At 40.6% G+C, this 20,316-nt stretch overlaps 1 protein-coding gene across 1 annotated transcript; it reads left to right on the plus strand.

Annotated features, from left to right (window-relative positions):
- Positions 1-1,431: 1,431 nt before the first annotated feature.
- Positions 1,432-20,100, plus strand: LOC308129618 (suppressor of tumorigenicity 7 protein-like; the record flags this gene model as incomplete). Its single annotated transcript, XM_080495606.1, has 15 exons — positions 1,432-1,600; positions 1,946-2,028; positions 3,974-4,133; positions 4,213-4,267; positions 4,381-4,496; positions 5,655-5,733; positions 6,161-6,249; positions 6,921-7,021; positions 7,135-7,249; positions 8,511-8,583; positions 8,684-8,786; positions 15,495-15,645; positions 15,857-15,949; positions 16,037-16,176; positions 19,775-20,100. 15 exons carry the CDS (start codon positions 1,432-1,434, stop codon positions 19,868-19,870), a joined length of 1,623 nt encoding a protein of 540 aa, XP_080351732.1. The 3' UTR covers positions 19,871-20,100.
- Between the last annotated feature and the right edge of the window lie 216 nt (positions 20,101-20,316).

The following is a 20,316-nucleotide window of genomic DNA, read 5'->3' on the forward strand; positions in this document are numbered from 1 at the left end:
TGTACATAAATCTCAGATCATGTATGCAATGGAAAATGAACTGACTTAACATTCACAGGCACTTTAAACAAAACCATAACGTTTGAATTCAGACCTCCTGCTTCAGAGAAGAGCTGCAAAAGTCATATAAATCCGACATACAGGATGATAAAAGAGAGGGGAAAATTACACTACCAGGCCTGAAAACATGAATTTCTAAGGGATCGTTATAAGGAGAGAGGAAGAGATTAAGAGAAATCGAAGAAACCTGACCATTGTCTCCACCTGCAGTCTGCAGATGGAAACACATGTGCCGGGTTTTATGGTGCAATGTCCCCCTCACTGGCCATAAACAGTAATACACTCTATAATAGGCAAAGAAGCACATTTTTGAAGGATCTCGTCTTCGGTTTTGCCTCATTTACGGGTCAGATGATAAATGTCAGCAAAATATCCTCAAGAGATTTAGACTGACAACAATCAAACTTGTAGTTTACGCTGAAGGGAGACAGATATATCCTCCAAACAGTCACCAAAGCATCAGCACAAACATCCTTGTGCATTAGATTTGTATACTGGACACATTTCTGTATATGCAAAATACCGCGTGTGGAAGAAATGCATAAAATACTTGTAAACTCACCTCTTCTTGACTAATGTTGCAGGGGGCTGTAGCTCCCGGTGCAACCTTATATGGCTTGTGAACTGTGAAGGGTATCCTCAGCACTTCACAATGTTTGACATAAGGAAAAGAACAAGACTATATATATATATATATATATATATATATATATATATATATATATATATATATATATATATATATATATATATATATATATATATATATATATATATATATATATATATATATGTGTGTGTGTGTGTGTGTGTGTGTGTGTGTGTGTGTGTGTGTATGTATGTATGTATGTATGTATGTATGTATGTATGTATGTATGTATGTATGTATATATATATAACGTAAATAAATCAATTATAAAAAAAATTGAAAAAGATTATCGTCATTATATTTGCCATTTGCTTCATAGATAGATAGATAGATAGATAGATAGATAGATAGATAGATAGAGAACATAATTTCAGAAAGTGAAGTTAAAACTTCTCCCTAAAATAGATTAACCGATGTGAACCAATATACAACAAAAAGCGATTAAATACCAAAAACACAAATAAATAAAAACAAAATAAAATTGACTTTAAAGCTAGTGTTAAGCAAGATAATTGAACTAAACGCAACGTCCCTGGCCGTGAATTTCTACATCGTTATGTAGAAAAAGAAATTAAGTTTAATAATGTGAATTAAGATCGTTTCCTTTCTATTTTTTTCCGTAGTCTCCGGAAACGTGTTTTTTTTTTAGTCGCTCTTTCAAAGTAGAGGTCTTGTTGGCGCGCGGTCACGTGACTACTCTGTTTACAGACATCCGGGGAAACATGGAGGACACCACTGGCAGTAATCCTCAATCTCTCGGATTCACAGAGAAACTCAAGTCGTGGCTGTCCTGGTCATGGACCTACGTGTGCTTCATCTGGCTGGGCATGGTGCTGATCATGGTGTACGTGCTGTGGAGTCCGCTCAAACTGCAGGAAACTGTCACCTCAGGTCAGTTAGTGCTGCTAGCAGCTAGCTATTGTTAGCCTCCGGGGCTGTCGGTGGTTCTGTGGCAGCAGCGGAGCGGCGGCGGTGACAGCTCGCTGTGGAGGGGACCACTCACTAAAACACGGGGTCCTTTCTGCTCAGAGACGGGCGTAAATAGCAAGGTTGTCGGTGTACTTTTGTTTTTAGCTTTAGCGCTCATTGTTAGCACTCGTCAGCCATGAGGGGTTTTTTTAAAATCATAAACTTGATCTTGTTTGCTCGGTATCAGCTCACTATCAGTGTGTTTTTCTCTCTGCACTTTCAAAGCTCTGGTTTTGCTAAGTTACATTGCCTTTTTCTGTCTTTCAGCTTCGGTGTTTTTGAACACATTAACACCCAAATTCTACGTGGCTCTCACTGGGACATCCTCTCTCATCTCTGGACTCATCCTTGTAAGTTAACACCTGGCTCACTGTCAGCTGTCTGGTTGCATGATAGATAAGCTGAATTGGGGTCATTGAGGCGTCATAATGATGTAGCAATAAACAAGAATAGCCAGATATGAACATTGTGGCGTGTCTGTGTGGAGTTTGCATGTTTAGTTTTTTTTCCCTGTGCATGGTTTTCATCAAGGACTCTGGTTTCATCCATTCATATTTATCCTATTCAGCCAGTTCGACGACACACACATTCATGCTTCGGGGCAATTGAGAGTCACAGATAAACATGCATGTTTTTTTGACCATGTGAGGAAAGTGAGGTACCTGGAGGAAACCACACACAGAAAGGCCTGAGCTGGGATTTGAACACAATGTGGTTCGCCACTCTTTCCTCACAGCTAACCACTGCTCCACCATGCGTCATCTGTATCATCCCACAATCCTATAACATGCATTTGAGATTTTCGAATAATGAAAAAAAATCATACTTTATCTTTCTTTCCCACATTGACCCACCCTGTTTCTAGCATGTTGAGGCTGTGCTGTGCTGTGCTCTCACCTGTCGTCAGCTGAGATCCAGTGCCTCAAAAAGTCAAGTTTGATGAAGCAATATGGAAGATGAATAGATATTTTGATATATGTTTTTACTCAGAACTGATCATTTTGAGGCCCGATATGTACTGTAGTGGTGACCCGAATTGTTATCAAACATAATGTAATAAAACCTGAAATGTAATGTAACTGATCGACAATGTAACGAAAGTGCTGGGCCCGAAATGTCATTAAAAAAAAAACCAACCCAGCCCCAACATTTTTTTTTAATTACTATTCAGGTTCAGCACTTTTGTTACATTATTGACCAGTTATTGCATTTCAGGTTTTATTACATCATATTTTATAACAACTTGCGTCATTGTTACAGTTTGGGTCGTCGTGACGTGTCAGGCTTTAACAGAGCCACAGAAGGCCAAATTGTGACACAGCACCCATCACATGCAGATTCAACAGATGTATCACTCCTGATTTAATGTTGATATTATAATACATTTTATTATAAAGTATTCACTGAGGAATTACATTTGGTGTCTGGTTAAAATGTGGGTTCACGTATGAGCTAGTTTTTAGAAAAAAAATTAGCCTTGTTAAATGCTTTATCTATCTGTCTTCTCTACGGTCTTGTATATTTCTGGGTTCAGGGGCACTGGAGTTGATCCCGGCTGACTAAGGTTGAACACAGAAAGAAACACAACCATACACAGCTACATTAACACCCACAGCTATTTTTGGACTGTGGGAAGACGCTGGTGTACCCGAGAAGACATTCATGCATGCGTTGAGAGACCTTCTGGCGATGAGGGGAGAGTGGCCCAACCACGACGCTACCGTGCAGACCCTGTGCAGTTTTAATAAACTGAAATATCAATAAAATTGGGTACATTTTTAATGACACCTTAAGTTTTTCAGTTGCATCAAGGCAATGAAGACCTCTTGGATCCATCTGTTGTCTAGAATTTCAGCATTCCACTCATATGGACAATTTGTAGATTTCTTTGGGAAAATAATCAAACGAGCTGACAGACACAAAGAAATGTATGGTACTATGATTTATTCAGATGTGAAGGTGATATCAAGTGTAGAAAATGAACAATGAGAGAATAATGCTGTGTCTTTTGGGTATAATGGGAAATATGTCAGACCTTTTGATTTTTGTCCCTTCCAGAAGCAGCAAACCACTTGTGTGTGTGTGTGTGTGTGTGTGTGTGTGTGTGTGTGTGTGTGTGTGTGTGTGTGTGTGTGTGTGTGTGTGTGTGTGTGTGTGTGTGTGTGTGTGTGTGTGTGTGTGTGTGTGTGTGTGTGTGTGTGTGTGTGTGTGTGTGTGTGTATTTCCCACAGAAGCAGAACTTTACTTTCATCATGTTTTTGAGGGGTATTTCCACTGGGTGTTTTCTCCCTGCAGATTTTTGAGTGGTGGTATTTCCGGAAATATGGCACTTCGTTCATCGAGCAAGTGTCGGTGAGCCATCTGCGTCCTCTGCTGGGTGGAGTGGAGAGCAGCTCCACCACTGGCCTCTTCTCGTCAGTTAACGGGGAGGCGGAGCCTCGACCCAGCGTCTCAGGTAAACGTGAATAATACGAAAAATAGTGCAGCTGTCAGTGATACTTTGAGTATTAACAATAATTTTCTTGGTTTTGTAGAATGTAAAGTCTGGAGGAACCCCTTGAACCTGTTTAGAGGAGCAGAATACAACAGGTACGTGTAATTCAGATAAAATAATCATTCCTGTTGGTAAATCTGTCGACACTACCCTTGGCTTCTTAATAGTTCAATGTCTTCATATTATATGTAAACTGTGTGTACTGCAGGTACACCTGGGTGACGGGAAAAGAGCCTTTAACGTACTATGACATGAACCTGTCTGCTCAAGACCATCAGACCTTCTTCACTGGAGACACTCAGCAGTTGAGGCCTGAAGATGCTGGTGAGTTCAACTTTTATCAGACACACTGGGTAACTTTCCAGTTTCTTCCATTAAACTATGATAACTTAGTGACCATTGCAGAAAACATAAACAAATCTGTTGTGTGACATGTTCCACTTGGTTTTGCTCGGGTTGGGACGTTTTGAAACTGTGTGAACTTTGGGAGAACCCCCCCCCCCCCCCCCCCCCCCCCCCCCCCCCCCCACAAAAAGCACATCAGAGATCTGCTTTCAAATGTCCTAATTCTTTTTCTCCATTTGTCAAATTGTCTAAGGTGTGTGTTGGTATGACTGGAAGGAATGTGTGTGTGATAACTCGGAGAGGATGGGAATGGTATTGGGTAGGAGGGTGGTTTGGGAACATATGAAATATTGCTTTGTGGCAGAACTGCTCCTAGTTGTGACTGTCCAACAATCTGGACGTTTCGTTTTGTGCAAATTTCAAAAAAGAAAATTTGGAACAAAATTAAAATGTTCATACATTGACATATATTGCTATAAAATTGCTTTTGAAAGTCACCTCCTTGTTAGTATAGGTGATTCATGTTTTTTTTTTTTTTTTGTAAATTGGTCTAAACTATAAAGAACTGTCACATTATATTGAATCAGGGATGGTGAACACATTGTGGCCCTGTCTGGTGAACATTTCACAATAAATGAAAGCGCTACCAATTGATCTTGATCAGTTTAAAATCTTTCCCACATAACTCATTAAAGATAAATGGTAGCTAATTATCTCTTTTGTTTGCTTTTGTGACTTCAAAAAGTGTCGGGTAGAATTTGACCCTTAAAATACCTTTTATTAAGTATTTTAGTCTGCACCTTTTCAAATGGTTAAATTGGAAAACGAATGAAGAAAAAAAAGACATTGACGTTGTGGAGTGTTTTGAAAAGCCCTGTGGTCACATCAATACAGCCCCAGAGTTCATAATCATCTTCTTCTTCTTCTTCTTCTTCTTCTTCTTCTTCTTCTTCTTCTTCTTCTTCTTCTTCTTCTTCTTCTTCTTCTTCTTCTTCTTCTTCTTCTTCTTCTTCTTCTTCTTCTTCTTCTTCTTCTTCTTCTTCTTCTTCTTCTTCTTCTTCTTCTTCTTCTTCTTCTTCTTCTTCTTCTTCTTCTTCTTCTTCTTCTTCTTCTTCTTCTTCTTCTTCTTCTTCACAGTGATGCAGAAGGCCTGGAGGGAAAGAAATCCTCAAGCCAGGATCAGAGCAGCATACCAGGCCATAGAGATGAACCACGAGTAAGTGGCACCTCCTCAGATCTTCTCTGTAAAGTAGAGGAAGTGAAAGATAACAGCAGAAAAGACAAAAACATTTTCACAAATATGAACGTTCACTTCCTTCAATATTGTGCTACATCAGATTGTAGATAACATCTAACACACGAGTGATTTTGATGAGTGGAAATATACATTTGGAGGACGTTTTTTTTTCTTTTTTTCTTGTAGCAGTGATATACTATAATATTGCACGGATCAATTTGAAAGTTTTTTAATGTTAAAAGCATAAATGCATCAACATTTTATCATAATATTTTTAATCTGCTGTGCTGTGCTGAGGTTACTGATTATATTGTGTCTTGTTTTGCATTCTAATATAAAGTTTTTGTAGTTGTGAACGATATTTGTGAATGAGAATAGTTTCAAATCGGATCCTGTGTGTGTTTAGATGTGCTGCAGCTTATGTGCTTCTCGCAGAAGAAGAAGCCACGACTATAACAGAAGCTGAACGCCTCTTTAAAAAAGCATTAAGTATTGGTAAGACTTCACATCTTTGTTCCTGGTGCTCAGTAAGTTCACTCAAGTCATTATTTTGAAATATGTCACATAGTCTTCCCCACAAAGACCGTTTGTGTTTCCCGCTTGCCTGTCGTGTTCTGTATTCTAATCCATCCTAGCCTTCAGAATCCAAAAGAAAAAAGCAATTTGCACATCACTATTTTGAGAAAAAAATGTAAAAATAATCTGGTCTTTGATTAATATTTTAGTTTTGTCATAATTTTAGACAGATAACAGCAATACATTATTATTCTCTCTACTTTTGGCACAACTCGTCAACATTTTTATGATCATTTCTGGAAAAGACTGTAACTCATCATTTGCAATATATTATAGTGAGCCCAATACCTTTGCTCTGTTGATTGTCCAAATTTCTTTTGAATTTAAAATTGTATTCATTTATTTTTGTATATTTTAATTGTCAACACCTCCACACAATATGACCTGCAGAGCACTTTTTCCCTTCCTGCATCACATACGGGTTATGTTTATGTGCTGCAGTCTATCTGCAAGTCTATCGGTCTCTTTCAACCCATGATGCAACATATCAGAACTGTTTCTACTTGTAGTAATGTTATGTTTTGTCTCGATCGTCTCTTGACTGATGGTTATTTCCTTATTTAAATCCCCACACTTTCTTTCTGCAACAGCTGGAAAAGATATCAACCTGTTGGTATATATTAAACGCAGACTTGCGATGTGCGCGCGCAAGCTGGGCCGGATCAAAGAAGCAGTGAAAATGATGAGAGACGTGAGTTTACTGTGACAAACCTGAAAGACAGTCCACCTATGATAATTACAGCTGTTGGGAGGTTGTTTGACAATCAGCTGCCTGAGTTGTCCGTATGCTTTGTGTCCTTGCAGTTAATGAAGGAGTTCCCATTGTTGGGGATGTTGAATATACATGAAAACCTTCTGGAGGCGCTCCTGGAGCTTCAGGCGTACGCTGATGTCCAAGCAGTGCTCGCAAAATATGATGGTGAGATTCAACGCAAACATTTATATGAGGAGAATAAACTTAAAAAAGGAGAAAAGTTGTTTCCATTGAGGGATTTTTACTTTTTCATATAGAAATATTGATGGACCTCATTTACATAGAAAAATACATATAATTGTTATATATTTAAAGGAAAAGGGGAAAAAAATTAAAAGGAAAAGGTCATAAAGGACACCATTGCCCTAAGGAGGGCATCGTATGTATCTTGAAATCTGCTATCTTTCATGAGTTTATTTTTTTAGAATAATCTATGAGGTTACCGTATTGGATAAAATACATTAATCTTTTCTCATAACAGTGTTTCTACACTCATTTTCAGGATGAAAAATGAAAAATTCAAAATCACAGTCAGACTTCACAACTAAAATAAAAAAAAAACCTGAATGAACTGTGAAGACTGTGCAACTCCAAATGCGTGTCAAGATCCCCAAAAAACTGGAAAGGTTAAAAGGGAGTTCAAGAATGAAATAAAAAAGGCAAAATCAAATTTCAAATGTGGCTTTGTTTGGAATGGTTTAAAAAAAAAAAAAAAAAACTCATTGGTGCAGAAAGCAAGAGAAAAAAGAGGTGGCTTTTTTTTACTCTAATTGGGAAGATTCGATAAGTTCAATACGTTTTATTTCATGTTTGACTGCTCTGAATTTAGTAATGCAATTTTAAATCTAAAAAAAAAAAACCACACCATCCTGTTCTGGTCATACTCTTTTTGACGTTCTCTCTGTGGCAAAATATTTTCAACTTGTATAAATTGAATTGTTAAAATCCTGGGTCATGAGAACATAAGGCCACATTTACACATAGCCAGGCATTTACAAGAATGGTTATTTCACCTCTACGATTAAAAAAAAAAAAAAAAGTCATTTACACAAACCCACGTATAAACCTTGTTAAGAATTAGTATGAGTATGCCCCATTTATAGGCGGCAGTGTGATGAGAAGCATAAAGCCATGATAGCCAATCGGATTCCTGGACAAAAACACAACAACACCTATTTGGCACAAATTATTTCCTGCAATATATGTTGCCGCAACACAAATTGCTCTCCACAAATAATGTAAACTGAAATACATAAATAAATGAAACCATATAGTTCTATAAAACATCCCAGCACCCAAAAAAATTTGCTGTAGTACGCCTTTAAAAAAATAAAAAGGACTGTATGCCTATTTGACATTTACCAAACGTTTGACAGTCTAATTAATCCTCTGACTCACATACACACAATGTCTCTCTTCACTTCAGACATCAGCTTGCCAAAATCAGCCACTATATGCTACACATCTGCGCTGCTGAAAGCACGGGCTGTATCAGATAAGTATGTTACCTCTGAGTCCGTTCAACGTCTCAACGCCAACATTGATGCGCAGTGGAGCGGGCGTGGGTCGCGGTGGTTCATGAGCAGCGTGTCGTTTCAGGTTTTCTCCAGAGGCAGCGTCCAGGCGGGGCCTCAGCACGGCAGAGATGAACGCCGTGGAGGCCATACACAGAGCCGTGGAGTTCAATCCACACGTGCCAAAGGTCAGTCAATAGTTGGACGGCAGTTGTGAGCCTTTAAATCGTTATCGATCGCTTTGTCATGCGGCCTGCGGTCGAAAAACAAAGTGTGACCCCGACATGTCGGTGAGTCAATCGTAACTTCAGTGTATCTGGTGCTAAATGATGATAAGTCTGAGTATAAATAAATAGCTGAGCAGCTTTAACGATTAGTAGCATTTATACTGCTAATGACTGTTAATATCTAAAACTCCTCGATTATTTGTTCTGACAATACAATCTGGACTAACTGTTAATCTGGCTTCCTTCTGGTTTTTTTTTTTCCCTAATGAATTTGCTTTCCTGCAAACAGAAATGACACAATTACAAACGAGATAACGTGACTGCCTTGTTTATGGGTTGGGTATGAAACAACGGCTGAATAATCAAATTATGATAGTTGCGTTCCGGCACAGCCTGTATTTCTGGATATGCTCCTGCCTCACCAGGAGATGTCAGTATAGGTCTTCATACGTACATTATTGATTCACCTGTGGTCAAACCGTAATCTTGACATATAATCTCGCTCTGTCTTTTCAACATCAGTTCCCACAGGCCGATGCACAACTAGTTGCAGGAGAGTTTTGTCCCACTTTAGGCTTTTTCATGTGGTGTGGCTTCATTTCGTAGATTCCTCTTTTGCGAAGCCGGCGAGAGAGAATCGATGTGTTTGTGTGGGAGACGTCCACCAGCACTTTGATCTGGGCTTTGATTTTAAAGTGAGGGCCCTCATCGTCAGTTGACGGTCCGACTGCTCCCTCCCCGGCCTTTCCAGAAGCGGCAGCGCTCTCCCGTCTCAGGTTGCCTTATCCCCCCCTCATCCCGCCGGCTTGAGCCAAACAGGCAGACCACCTCTGCCAACTTTGTCAGAATGACTTCTTTGATTTTGGGTGAACAAGGGACAAATGACATTATGAAATTTTAACACACCTTTCATGGAGGATTACTTGGAAGGCTCTTCTTTCAGCATTCGACTGTGGAATCTGGCGCATACCCGGTGCACGAAACTGCAACAGTAGGGAGGCAGGGAGGGGCCGCTGCTTTGTGTTGTCTGGCATGTCTGAATGATGAGTGCACCTGTGACTCTGGCCTCGTCAAGCGAGCCCGGCTGCTGTCACCAGAATCGCTGTGTGGAGTCCTGCGCAAACCTCATGTCTAATGTGAAACTCTGTCTTTAATGAACAGTGGCGAGAGACCAGTTCATGCTTTGGCAAAGATTTCGATGCAAAAAAAGTTAATTGGCCCATTCACACAGTCAAGAATCCATCAACTAAAATACTTCAATCAGTGAGTCAGTCCTAAAACAACAGGCAGCAGTTTATATGAACACTGACACTGATTTTGATTGCTGAAATTTGTTTTCCTTTTTTTCCCCCTCGCAATAAAGAAATCACCCTATAATTCACCTTCTGTTAGACGAACTGATTCGTTTGAGAGATAATACATTGAAAAGTTTAGATGAAATCACCCTAATAGTTCTCCTGTCTTTTCTTTTGTCAGATAAATTGTAATTTGTGTTTTTGCTCAGTTGAGAGAAGACTGTCGAATATCAGAAAGGAATCGAAAACCATTTGTTCTAATTAGCAGTGCAAAAGAACCTTCCATCTTCTACACTGCTTCATCCAGCTCTCGACAATGGAGGGCTGGAGCTAATCCCAGATTATAGGTGAAGACAGGTTATACCCTGGACTGGTCGCCGGTTCACGAGAGTCACATTCGCATGTACCGCCAATTCAGAGTCACTCACGTTTTCCGACTGTGGGGTTAAAATCCAGAGACTCCTTATAAATGGAAAGTTTACTATATTTGTCTTTCTGTAAGTGGCTCAAAGTTTACTGAAATGTGAAATGTGATGGAAAAAGATTCCAGTTTGAACTCTGTTGCTGTATTTAGAATCAAAAACTGTGATTCCCCTTTTGCTACAGCACAAACCCCTTGAACAGCTTGGACAATTTGTACTGGGCAGCTTCCACGTTTACGTCCCCACTGTTGATTCATCAGGAGTTTTTGAGACTGTGCTTTGAATTGAATGCTAACGTTTGTGGAAGGCGGAAAGCACTACTGACGCATTTCAATTTGTGACAGAAAAACACAAAAGTTTACTGAGTTCATATCGAATTAACAGAAACGAAATTTCTGTGAAATTATTTTCGAACATATAGATGGAGCAAGTTCTAAAAAAAAAAAAAAAAAAAAAAGACCAAAAAAAATGATGGTCTGTGGCACAATTGAAGAGTTGGAGCACTGAAGGAACACTGTCGTGTGTGTTGTAAAGCATGCCAAGCAGATTATGTATGCATATCATGCTAGGCTACATCACATGAGTTCATTCAGACAGCTCAAAAGGCTGTACACACACACGCACACACACACACACACACACACACACGCTTCCACTCACTTTAGTTCCACAGCTGTTTCAGTGCACACCTCCTCCCTTGCCGCCCACTCTCTTTTCCTCACCAGCCCTCCATCTTTCCTCTAATTTCTTCCTCTTCAGCTTTGCTCCCTTCTATTTTCCTCTCCTCCTCATCTTCTTGTCCTCTCCCATTTATCCGCCACCCTTTTCTCCATCTGTCTGTCCATTCCAATTAGCCTCTCCACAGACCAGCGGTTAAGAAACTGACAGTTTCCCAGATGCTTGCATCACTGATCAAGTGCTCCTGCTACCTAAATCTGCTTTGCATTTTACATTCACTACTGTTCGCATTCATACGGGCTCATTTTGAAGCAGCCAGGACGACTAGATTCCATTTACTTTGCTAGTTTGGTCCACTTTGGGGCGGCAGTTTCTTATCTCACCCCATTTTGGTTGACATTTTCCTCATCTAGATTGCCTGTCAAGGCTCAGAAAAGCAGAGTTTTTCTTAGTGTACCCTCTGAAATTGGCTATTTGGTTTGTAAATTGAGACAGCAAAATAGTCTCGGGTTTGCTCTGAATTAAGATGGATGAGGTTTTATTCCTCCAGCCACCCCCCCCCCCCCCCCAAAAAAAAAAGAGTGGTTAAAGGAATGGCACTGTAGTTTAGGGTTTGCCCACTTCGGGACAAATGCAGTGGGTTTTTCTGCTACTTTCTTTTCCTGTCGAAGAGCGTGGAGTTGCTCGTCTCAGTGTTGCTGGAATCGTTTTTTTTTTATTTATGCCTCGGAATTTTCCAAAGATTCTATTAAGAATCTTTCACGTCACACACGTGCTCATCGAAAGAAACATGCATGAAGTGCTGATGTCATTGTTGCCTGTGTGTGCCATTGTTGGAGGCAAAGTGCTGCTGATTAGAATCAGAAGGAGGCTTACGAGTTATGCTCTGGACTTATGACTGCCCCGGGATAAAAGGAGAACACATGAAACTCAATCCCTTCATCAAAGAGGCGACAGGGAGTGGAGAAGCAGACTGCGGAGTGGGGGGTGGGGGGGCTGGGGGGGGTGGGCGACTGAGGTGTCACCAGGTCTAATGCTGTGGCATGCGAGGAAGGACAGCTGAGCAGCCAGTCTCTCTAAATTGTTAATCTTAAAACACAGAGGACCCACACCTACATGCCTGCCTCGTGCTGCCCGCTCGTTATCAGCGACAGATTCATATAAACACAGAGATATGTGTAAAATATTTGCAATAGCTTGTAAAATATCCAGTTACTACCAACTGGGCTTGCGTGTGCAGGTTCCTGCATGATGTTTCACCAAATAAATGTATATTATTTTAATGGTTGTGCAATGAAGCAGTGATACGAGTCTTGACACAAAACATTTCCCTACCTCGTGTGAGTCACAGGATCTGACACGTCTCGTTTAATATTTGAATGTGTTCAAAGAATTTTCATGATTATTTTGCTTATTTATACAATAGCCTCATACTCATTACATATTTCTCAAACAAATCTCAAAGTGTCCTCAATTTAATTCCATATATAGGAAATTGCCAAAAGCGAGAAGCGAGTCAGTCTGGTCTTCATCCAGGTTTAGGTCCTCATTGAGCCGATTCTGCACTTTTGAGCTGCATTTAGCTTGTCGTCTGATAAATGACTGAATGCTTTTATATAGCCAAGAATTCATTACTGGCCAAGAAGTCATTAATTTGGTGTGTCAGTCTTTACATTTTTATCCATTTTATATCGTGTGAGTGAGTGTTGTGCAACATTCATGCAAAGTCCAGTCACATTTGAACCCAACTTTGCAACATTCGTACAACACGTCAAGTACCAATTCAGTGTGATGCTAAGTGAAGTGTTTTGGGGTTTTTTTTCTGGCACTTTTTTTGTATCTCCAAGTCGTCACAAGTTTTTACAGCACATTGAGATCAGGGGGGTGGAAAAGCCAAGATTACAGTGAAATCCAGAATATGTAGAAAGATCAGTGGTGGAAATAATGTCATCATATAAACCAATTTATAGAGACTTCATTTAAATGAACAACTTTATAAAAATTCTCTCAGAAAAATGTAGTTTAATTACAAGTGCCGTTGATTTAAGTGATTCTAGTTTACATGATTTTTCACCCCTCTTTTTCCCCATTAAAAAAATTAGTTAATGCATGTAAATACACTCAAACACATGGAAATGTGTCCTTATGTCCGGATTCTGATGGCCTGTAAAGACGAGCTGCAAAAAAGGGAGGGATGAACTCGGATGGAGAACCTGGGCGGGCTGCGATTATGAGGGCAAGAGCAGAGACGGAGGCTAAGGCAGGGGGAGATGGGTGAAGCGGCGAGGTCCGGCTGACTGGCTGGAGGGATAGATGGATGGATGGATGGATGGCTGCCTGGCTGAGCCTGTGACCATGGAGGGGATTAGACAGGATTAGCTGTGGGGTAACCTTCCCAAAGTGTCAGTCTGAGATCCAGAGTGCCGTGAAGCTGGCCGCCTGGGAATCCAGCCCAGGGGGGGCCCCCCCCCTAGCCCCGCACATGGGTTTTGTTGAACCCAGCCCCCTTGCCACACGGGGCACCGCAGACATAAATTACATCGAATGGCAGGCTCATCAAAGTCGGGTGTTCGTCTATTCGTGTGGTCTCCGCTGACCAATTACAAAAAATATTAAATCCAAAAGTCTAACACTCCGTGTTTCTTTAAAGTCATGGTTGCATTACTTCGTAAAGTTTGTCCCACTTTATGAGTTGTTCCTCTGCGATGTCAGTCTTTGTGATCTGACTGACTCACTGGGACAAACTTACACAGTAGGCAAAGGGTGAGGGGGGGGTGTGATGCATTCATGGAATGAATGCACTGTACTGCAACAATAACACACACACACACATACACACACAGAACTCTGAAGAGCTTTTCTTTCCCTCCCACCTTAAACAATTGCAAAATAAGGCTCTCAACAAATACCTCACATGAAGGAAATATGTTTTCAGTCTGCAGGGAGTTGGCCACGGGGAATTGCACAATAGATAGATTAAGCAAAGCACTGACTGAGAAACAAGGGGCTAATGTGAATGAGACCATTAAAGCTACAAGGAGGAGGTTTGCTCCACGAGGAGAATTTTTTTTTTTTATTTTTATTTTTTTATCAAACTCGCATCGCTGCTTCTCATTGAACACAAACAAAGCAACATCCTGTGTGTGTTCATTTTCTCAGCACCTGTCAAATGGAAAAACACAAGTGGTGCTGTTCAATATAGGGTTTTTTTCCCCCAGTGGTTTTTTTTTTTTGCATTGTAAGAAAAAAATGTATATCGTTTTGTGATTCCCTTGAGCTCGGGGGGCTGTATCCACGCAATTCAGAAATTACTCAAATAACTTCTTGATAAGGTTCATCAAGTTTCTTCTGTGTCTCCCAAAGCCTTATTCTTCATTGTAAACCAGACACACTCAATAATGTTCATGTCTTTTGAGGAGGCTGTCCAATCCTGGAGAACCTTGGCCTTCTTCACCTTCAGAAGCTTTGGAGTGGAGACTGAAATATGAGAAGGGGCATCACCCTGATGTAGAATCTGACCATTGTGTTTTATTATTTCAGGTATCAAGATTGTCTGGGGGTGGCGTCCCATACAGGATGCCACCCCCAACCATCATTATTTTTCTTCACCAAGTTGACTGTTTTCTAGGTGAACCTCAAAATCAGCACACTTTTGAAACCATTATGTCTCGGTTCACTGTTGCAAATTGTTTACAGTGTGAAACACTGGTGGACCAAATACAGGAAGTGGACCAAAGAGACTCATGTAGAGCGTGTGTGTCTGTAACCATAGCATCAGTCCCACACAGTCCATCATTTTCATTTCAACGTGCCAGATTTTCTTCTTCCGGGTGCTTTTTATAATTCTGAGTCAGTGTTAGGTTGGATGAAGTGCATCCTGAACTAGGAGCTCTTCTTATTGCATGACTGTTTCAAAAGTACAACTTTATTTTGGATAAAATGGCCAAATAAGTCTGAATAGATGATTGAGGACAGTTGTTAAATTTTTAATTCAAATCTGTTTTGAATGGTTTTCTACGTGGAGTTTGCCCCCACGTTTCAAAACCATTGCCTTTACGACTAATCGGTGACTCTAGAATTTCTGGTTTGTGTGAATGTGTGTGGAGAAACTCAATATGAATCGGTTGAAAAGTGCTTGTTATAAAAAAAAGAAGAAGCAAAAAACAAATTTCTTGCTGGAAGCACAAAGAAAAATGAGGAGCAGGAAGCTGGTGGCAACATACTGTATAAGTGGAAGAACAACTCTTCACGTTTCTTCTCCTTTTTGTCTGCAGTACTTATTAGAGATGAAGAGCCTGATCCTCCCTCCAGAGCACATCTTGAAGAGGGGGGACAGCGAGGCAGTTGCGTATGCTTTCTTCCACCTGCAGCACTGGAAGAGGGCAGAAGGAGCCTTGAACCTACTACACTGCACCTGGGAAGGCAGTACGTGTCATTTATCTCATATACCCAAAGCTTGACATGTTGCAGATGTTTTTTGCGTTAGTTTTCTTTCATGTTGACAAGTAAAATTATCCTATCGATGCACCGATGCTTCTTATCACAAGCTGCTCTTTCATTTGAAATGATTGTGGTTTGTTAGTCATGCAACACATTCCCCATTGATTGACGCATTTTTATTTTTATGTATTTGCAGCCTTTCGAATAATTCCCTATCCATTGGAGAAGGGTCACCTGTTTTACCCGTACCCAGGATGCACAGAAACAGCAGATCGGGAACTCCTGCCCTGTAGGTGCAGTCGCCTCAATCTCCCAACTTTTTGGAATATTAATTTGCTCCCAGTATGACTGTACCTTCTGCTTCTTTCCGCTTCAGCTTTCCACGAGGTGTCTGTGTACCCAAAGAAAGAGCTTCCCTTCTTCATCCTCTTCACAGCAGGCCTTTGCTCTTTCACTGCCATGCTGGCCATGCTCACACATCAGTTCCCCGAGCTCATGGGTGTCTTTGCCAAAGCAGTAAGTCTTTCTATTTCATAGATGTGTCAGATTGCAGCGTTATGCTATGACGCAAAAATCACATCAAAAGTTAATGTCTGTGTCGTACACTGTCCAGTCACGTACTTGGTTCACGTCGCAATTTTGCGTTTATTGACTGGAGATCCTGCAATTTTAAGTTGTATGAAGTGATCAAAGAAGGAAGGATGAACACGGATAATATAGAAGTACATGTTGGCTGACCTTCCCACTGTGTCCGTTGTGTTTTACCTTGAGTTGGCAAACATATGGCCCAAGGACCAGAGCCGGACCCCAGAGCATCCAGTTTGGCCCGCAAAATGATTTAGCACATTTTAAAACTGTATTTTTATTTTTTTTTAGGCAACCAGTAATTGTTTGTATTGATTTGCTGTGTGTCACATTTAAAAGAGAAAGAAAAAAAAAATCATCTCGACATTACGCAATGCCAAAGCCGGAGCTGAGCAATCACTGATTAATATGGCGAAAAAGCGTTAGCACGGCCATTCTTTGTGAAAACAGTCCCGCTGGAGGCAGAAGTCATGTTGCCAAAGAAGTGACAGGCTTTTGTTAACATCAGCTTGCAGAGAAACGCTGTGGTAAACAAGACGTCGGGGCTTTTGGCAGATTTGGAAACACAGAGTCAATTCATTTGATGCATTCTTGTCAAAGCAAGTAATTTTGCACCAGGAGGCTTCATTAACAATGGTATGATGGAGTTTCTGTTTTTTTCATGCAGCTTTTTTCCCTTTTATTTTGTTCAACAGGTTTTGTTTTTTTTTGACATTTTTTTTAATTGATAATAACAAAGAATAGAACCTGAAATATTGCACTAATTGTAGTAATCACATATATTGAATTATTACATGCTTTTAATCTTGCTAGTGTTCCCGATTTTACTTAATATGTAAAAGTTGTTTAAATTATAATTTTTTTCAGTACTTTTTGCGGTGTTTACACTGTCTACATTTTACAACCGCTGCAGTGATACTTGTGCTCATTTGGGTCAGGATTGTCATGATGCTAAATTTACACCCGATTACATCTCTGTGTTTGCAAGCTGAGGCTTTTCAGCTCCTGTGGTCGCTGCTGTCTCTCATCACTGTCAGCAACACTGAACGGGAACTGAAGGCCTGTAAAGTCTCTGTTTACCAAAACAATCCGCCGTCCAACTTCGGATATCAGTGACAACAGCGGAACAATATGAGCTCCCCATCGCCGCAAACGTGGCGTCCGCAAAGGCTCGGACGCTCTAAAACGCACGTGTGGCTTCTTTTTCCGGTGTTTATTTATGAAGGAAGTGTTGCGCTATCTGTTTTTAGCCAGTTTGGCAAACTCCGCACTCCCGTCTAATCCTTTGTTTATGGTCAGCCTGTTTATTAGGGCCTATCTTTACATGGATTCATAGAGTTGTAGCGAAAACAAGGCCACGGAGAACATCTAGTGCTAGTCCTTTTGTTATGAGAAAGATCAGGACCAGATTGGGGATTTTACAGCGGGCCCAGCGAGCCTGGTTTGTGTAACGTCGAGAGAGAGTGCATGGAGGGAGGAGGGACACAGAGGTCCTCGCCGCCTGCTGAGGAAAAACAGGTTCCTCTGAATCTGCTGCTCTTCAGAAGTTAAAGCGCGACAGTGGCGATGGCAGTCGGACTCCAGATTATTTATGGAGGGCAGAGCTGCAGAGATTGTTGGACTTTGTTTCATATATTAAACAGGATTAAACCGCACTTGATTTTCACTTGTCGGGCCTGCGTGATAAAAACCCACTTATGAGATCATTAAAGTGTCAAAAGCATCGAGACCACCTCGAGGAGCTTCAACAAGAAATCACATTATCGTATTTTAGAGGGTGTCTCAGGGTTACTTAGTAATTTAAACATGTCATGGCATACACATTCTCCACCTTTGATAGTCAGTTAATACATGATCAGTTTTGATCAGAAACCAAGTGGTTGAGTAACTTTATATTATTGAAGAAACGGTGAGATCTGTCCACAGACAATTGTACATGGCATTAAAGGAAAGATCGACCGTATTTTCTGGACTAAAAGAACATCTATAGGCTGCACTTGACCTGCAAAAGTAGAATCTGGCGGCATGAAACCATTAACCCGTAAAAATCCATAAATTAGCCAAGTCATTTCATAAGCCTCATAAGTACATTATGAGGCTTATGTTACTGTATTCATAATTACAGTAATGAATGACAGCAAACTAAAACTTAAGCTGTAGACTTTTAAATACTTTTTAATAACTTTACTTTGCTATTATTGTTTCAGGATACAATAATTGCCAGAGGTGAATAACATAAAAATGTGTCACAAATGTGTCCCATAAACCTCATCCTGCCACATTTATGTCTGAATTGTGCTTCTTCTATTGAGCGAGTGTCTTTATTCATCGAAATGATTCAGATCATGTATTTTTCTCTCAGTATTTAGACTCTGGGAGTTAAAAAATATCCAAAACTGCTGATTTTGCCATATAAAGTCAAGCTAAAATCATGTCAAATATAAAGTTTATTCACCGATCATGTGAATGCCGTTAAGCTGTCTGCGTTGTTTCTACAAACAAAAGAAAAATGCTGATACTTGTATCGTGACACTTTGGCTTTCTTTTAGCTGCACATGAACAAATCTGTTCAGCTGTTATTATCCCAACTGAGGAGGTCACGCTCCGTGTTTCCTTTTGGAATCGCTGAGCGGGATTACTGCATCTCATGTCACATACATGTCATTTCACAACACATGTTAGCTCGCAGTGATCCCATTGTTTTAAATGTCGTTTTCTAGCAAATAACCTAATACACATTATTTTATTTGTGCTGTTGATGTACAACAGCAGGGAGGTGAACTTGATATCGCTGAAGTTCAGTTTGATAGTTTAAAAAAAAAGGGTAGCTAATTTATATTTTCACATTTAGTGCACGTTTCATATAAAACTAAACAAAATGAAACAAAGCCCTCCACTTATGACTGCCAGAGGCCGCGTAAAACAATGTACTAATCCTGTAAAAATACCGATTGAACTGCCAAATGCCATCGTCTGCGTAGCTTCATTTTCATCGACCCACATTTCAGTTTATCCCACACACAAAAAGGGAATATTATAAGGTTAGAAAATAGCCCAGCAGAAGCATATAGAATAGTTAATAAAAGAAATTGTCATCAAAAATCTGCGCTATTGTAGAGTTTTGATGCAGGCTTCAGCTTTAGCGCACATAGTTTCATGTTAATTTTAACGCAAGTACTCCTGATCTCTCAGCTACGGCATTTGTTACGAACTGTTGTTCAGATGTGGGTGTCCACGTTGCGTTTTGACCTCTACTCTTACTGAACCAGTGCAATCCCCAGCGGATAGATTCTTATCCTTAAAAAAAAAAAGTTAAACTTTGGCGTTTTTACACTTTGTGCGGTCTTCACACAGACCCAGTGTAACCCCCCCCCCCCCCCCCCCCCCCTCTCCGTCCAGCCGTTTTTGTTTGACACCCTGTTGTAGACGGGTTGTATATGTTTGTCTAAGATGGAGTATTAAACATGCTGTGATGATTTCAGGAGTTTTAGAAACCAGTTAATTCAGCTTTTTTTTTGTCTCTTTTCAGTTCTTCAGCACACTCTTTGCACCACTGGGTTTCTTCGCAGACAAGATGGAAAGTTTCATGCCGTCCAGTTTTTGGCACCAGCTGACTCGGATCTGACCCCATCTCTATCCATCTCTCTCTCTCTCTCTCTCTCTGTCTCTCTCTCTCTCTCTCTCTCTCTCTCTCTCTCGCTCTCTCGCTCTCTCGCTCTCTCGCTCTCTGTCTCTCTGTGTCTCTCTCTCTCTCTCTCACACCCCAATACCACTCCAAGCCCTCGAACAAAAAGTGTTTGCTCTCCTGTCTTCAGCATTACTGTCCACTTGCTGCATTGTTACTGATTATGTTGGCTGAGGTTGTATCAACATGGCTCTACCTCTCCTAAGATGCTCTCCCACACTGTTCCCGTAGCCCGCGTTCGTTTTTCCAAGAATACGTTGGGCGAATACCGTATTCCAGAGGGTCGTTCACTCGTCGTTACTTGTGCGTAGAGAACTTGAAAACTTTTCAACATCCCGCAAACACTGATTCTAAATTTGGTCTGAAGCATTCGTGTTTATACGCCC

Source organism: Blennius ocellaris (assembly GCF_963422515.1).
Source record: "Blennius ocellaris genome assembly, chromosome: 4".
NCBI lineage: Eukaryota > Metazoa > Chordata > Actinopteri > Blenniiformes > Blenniidae > Blennius > Blennius ocellaris.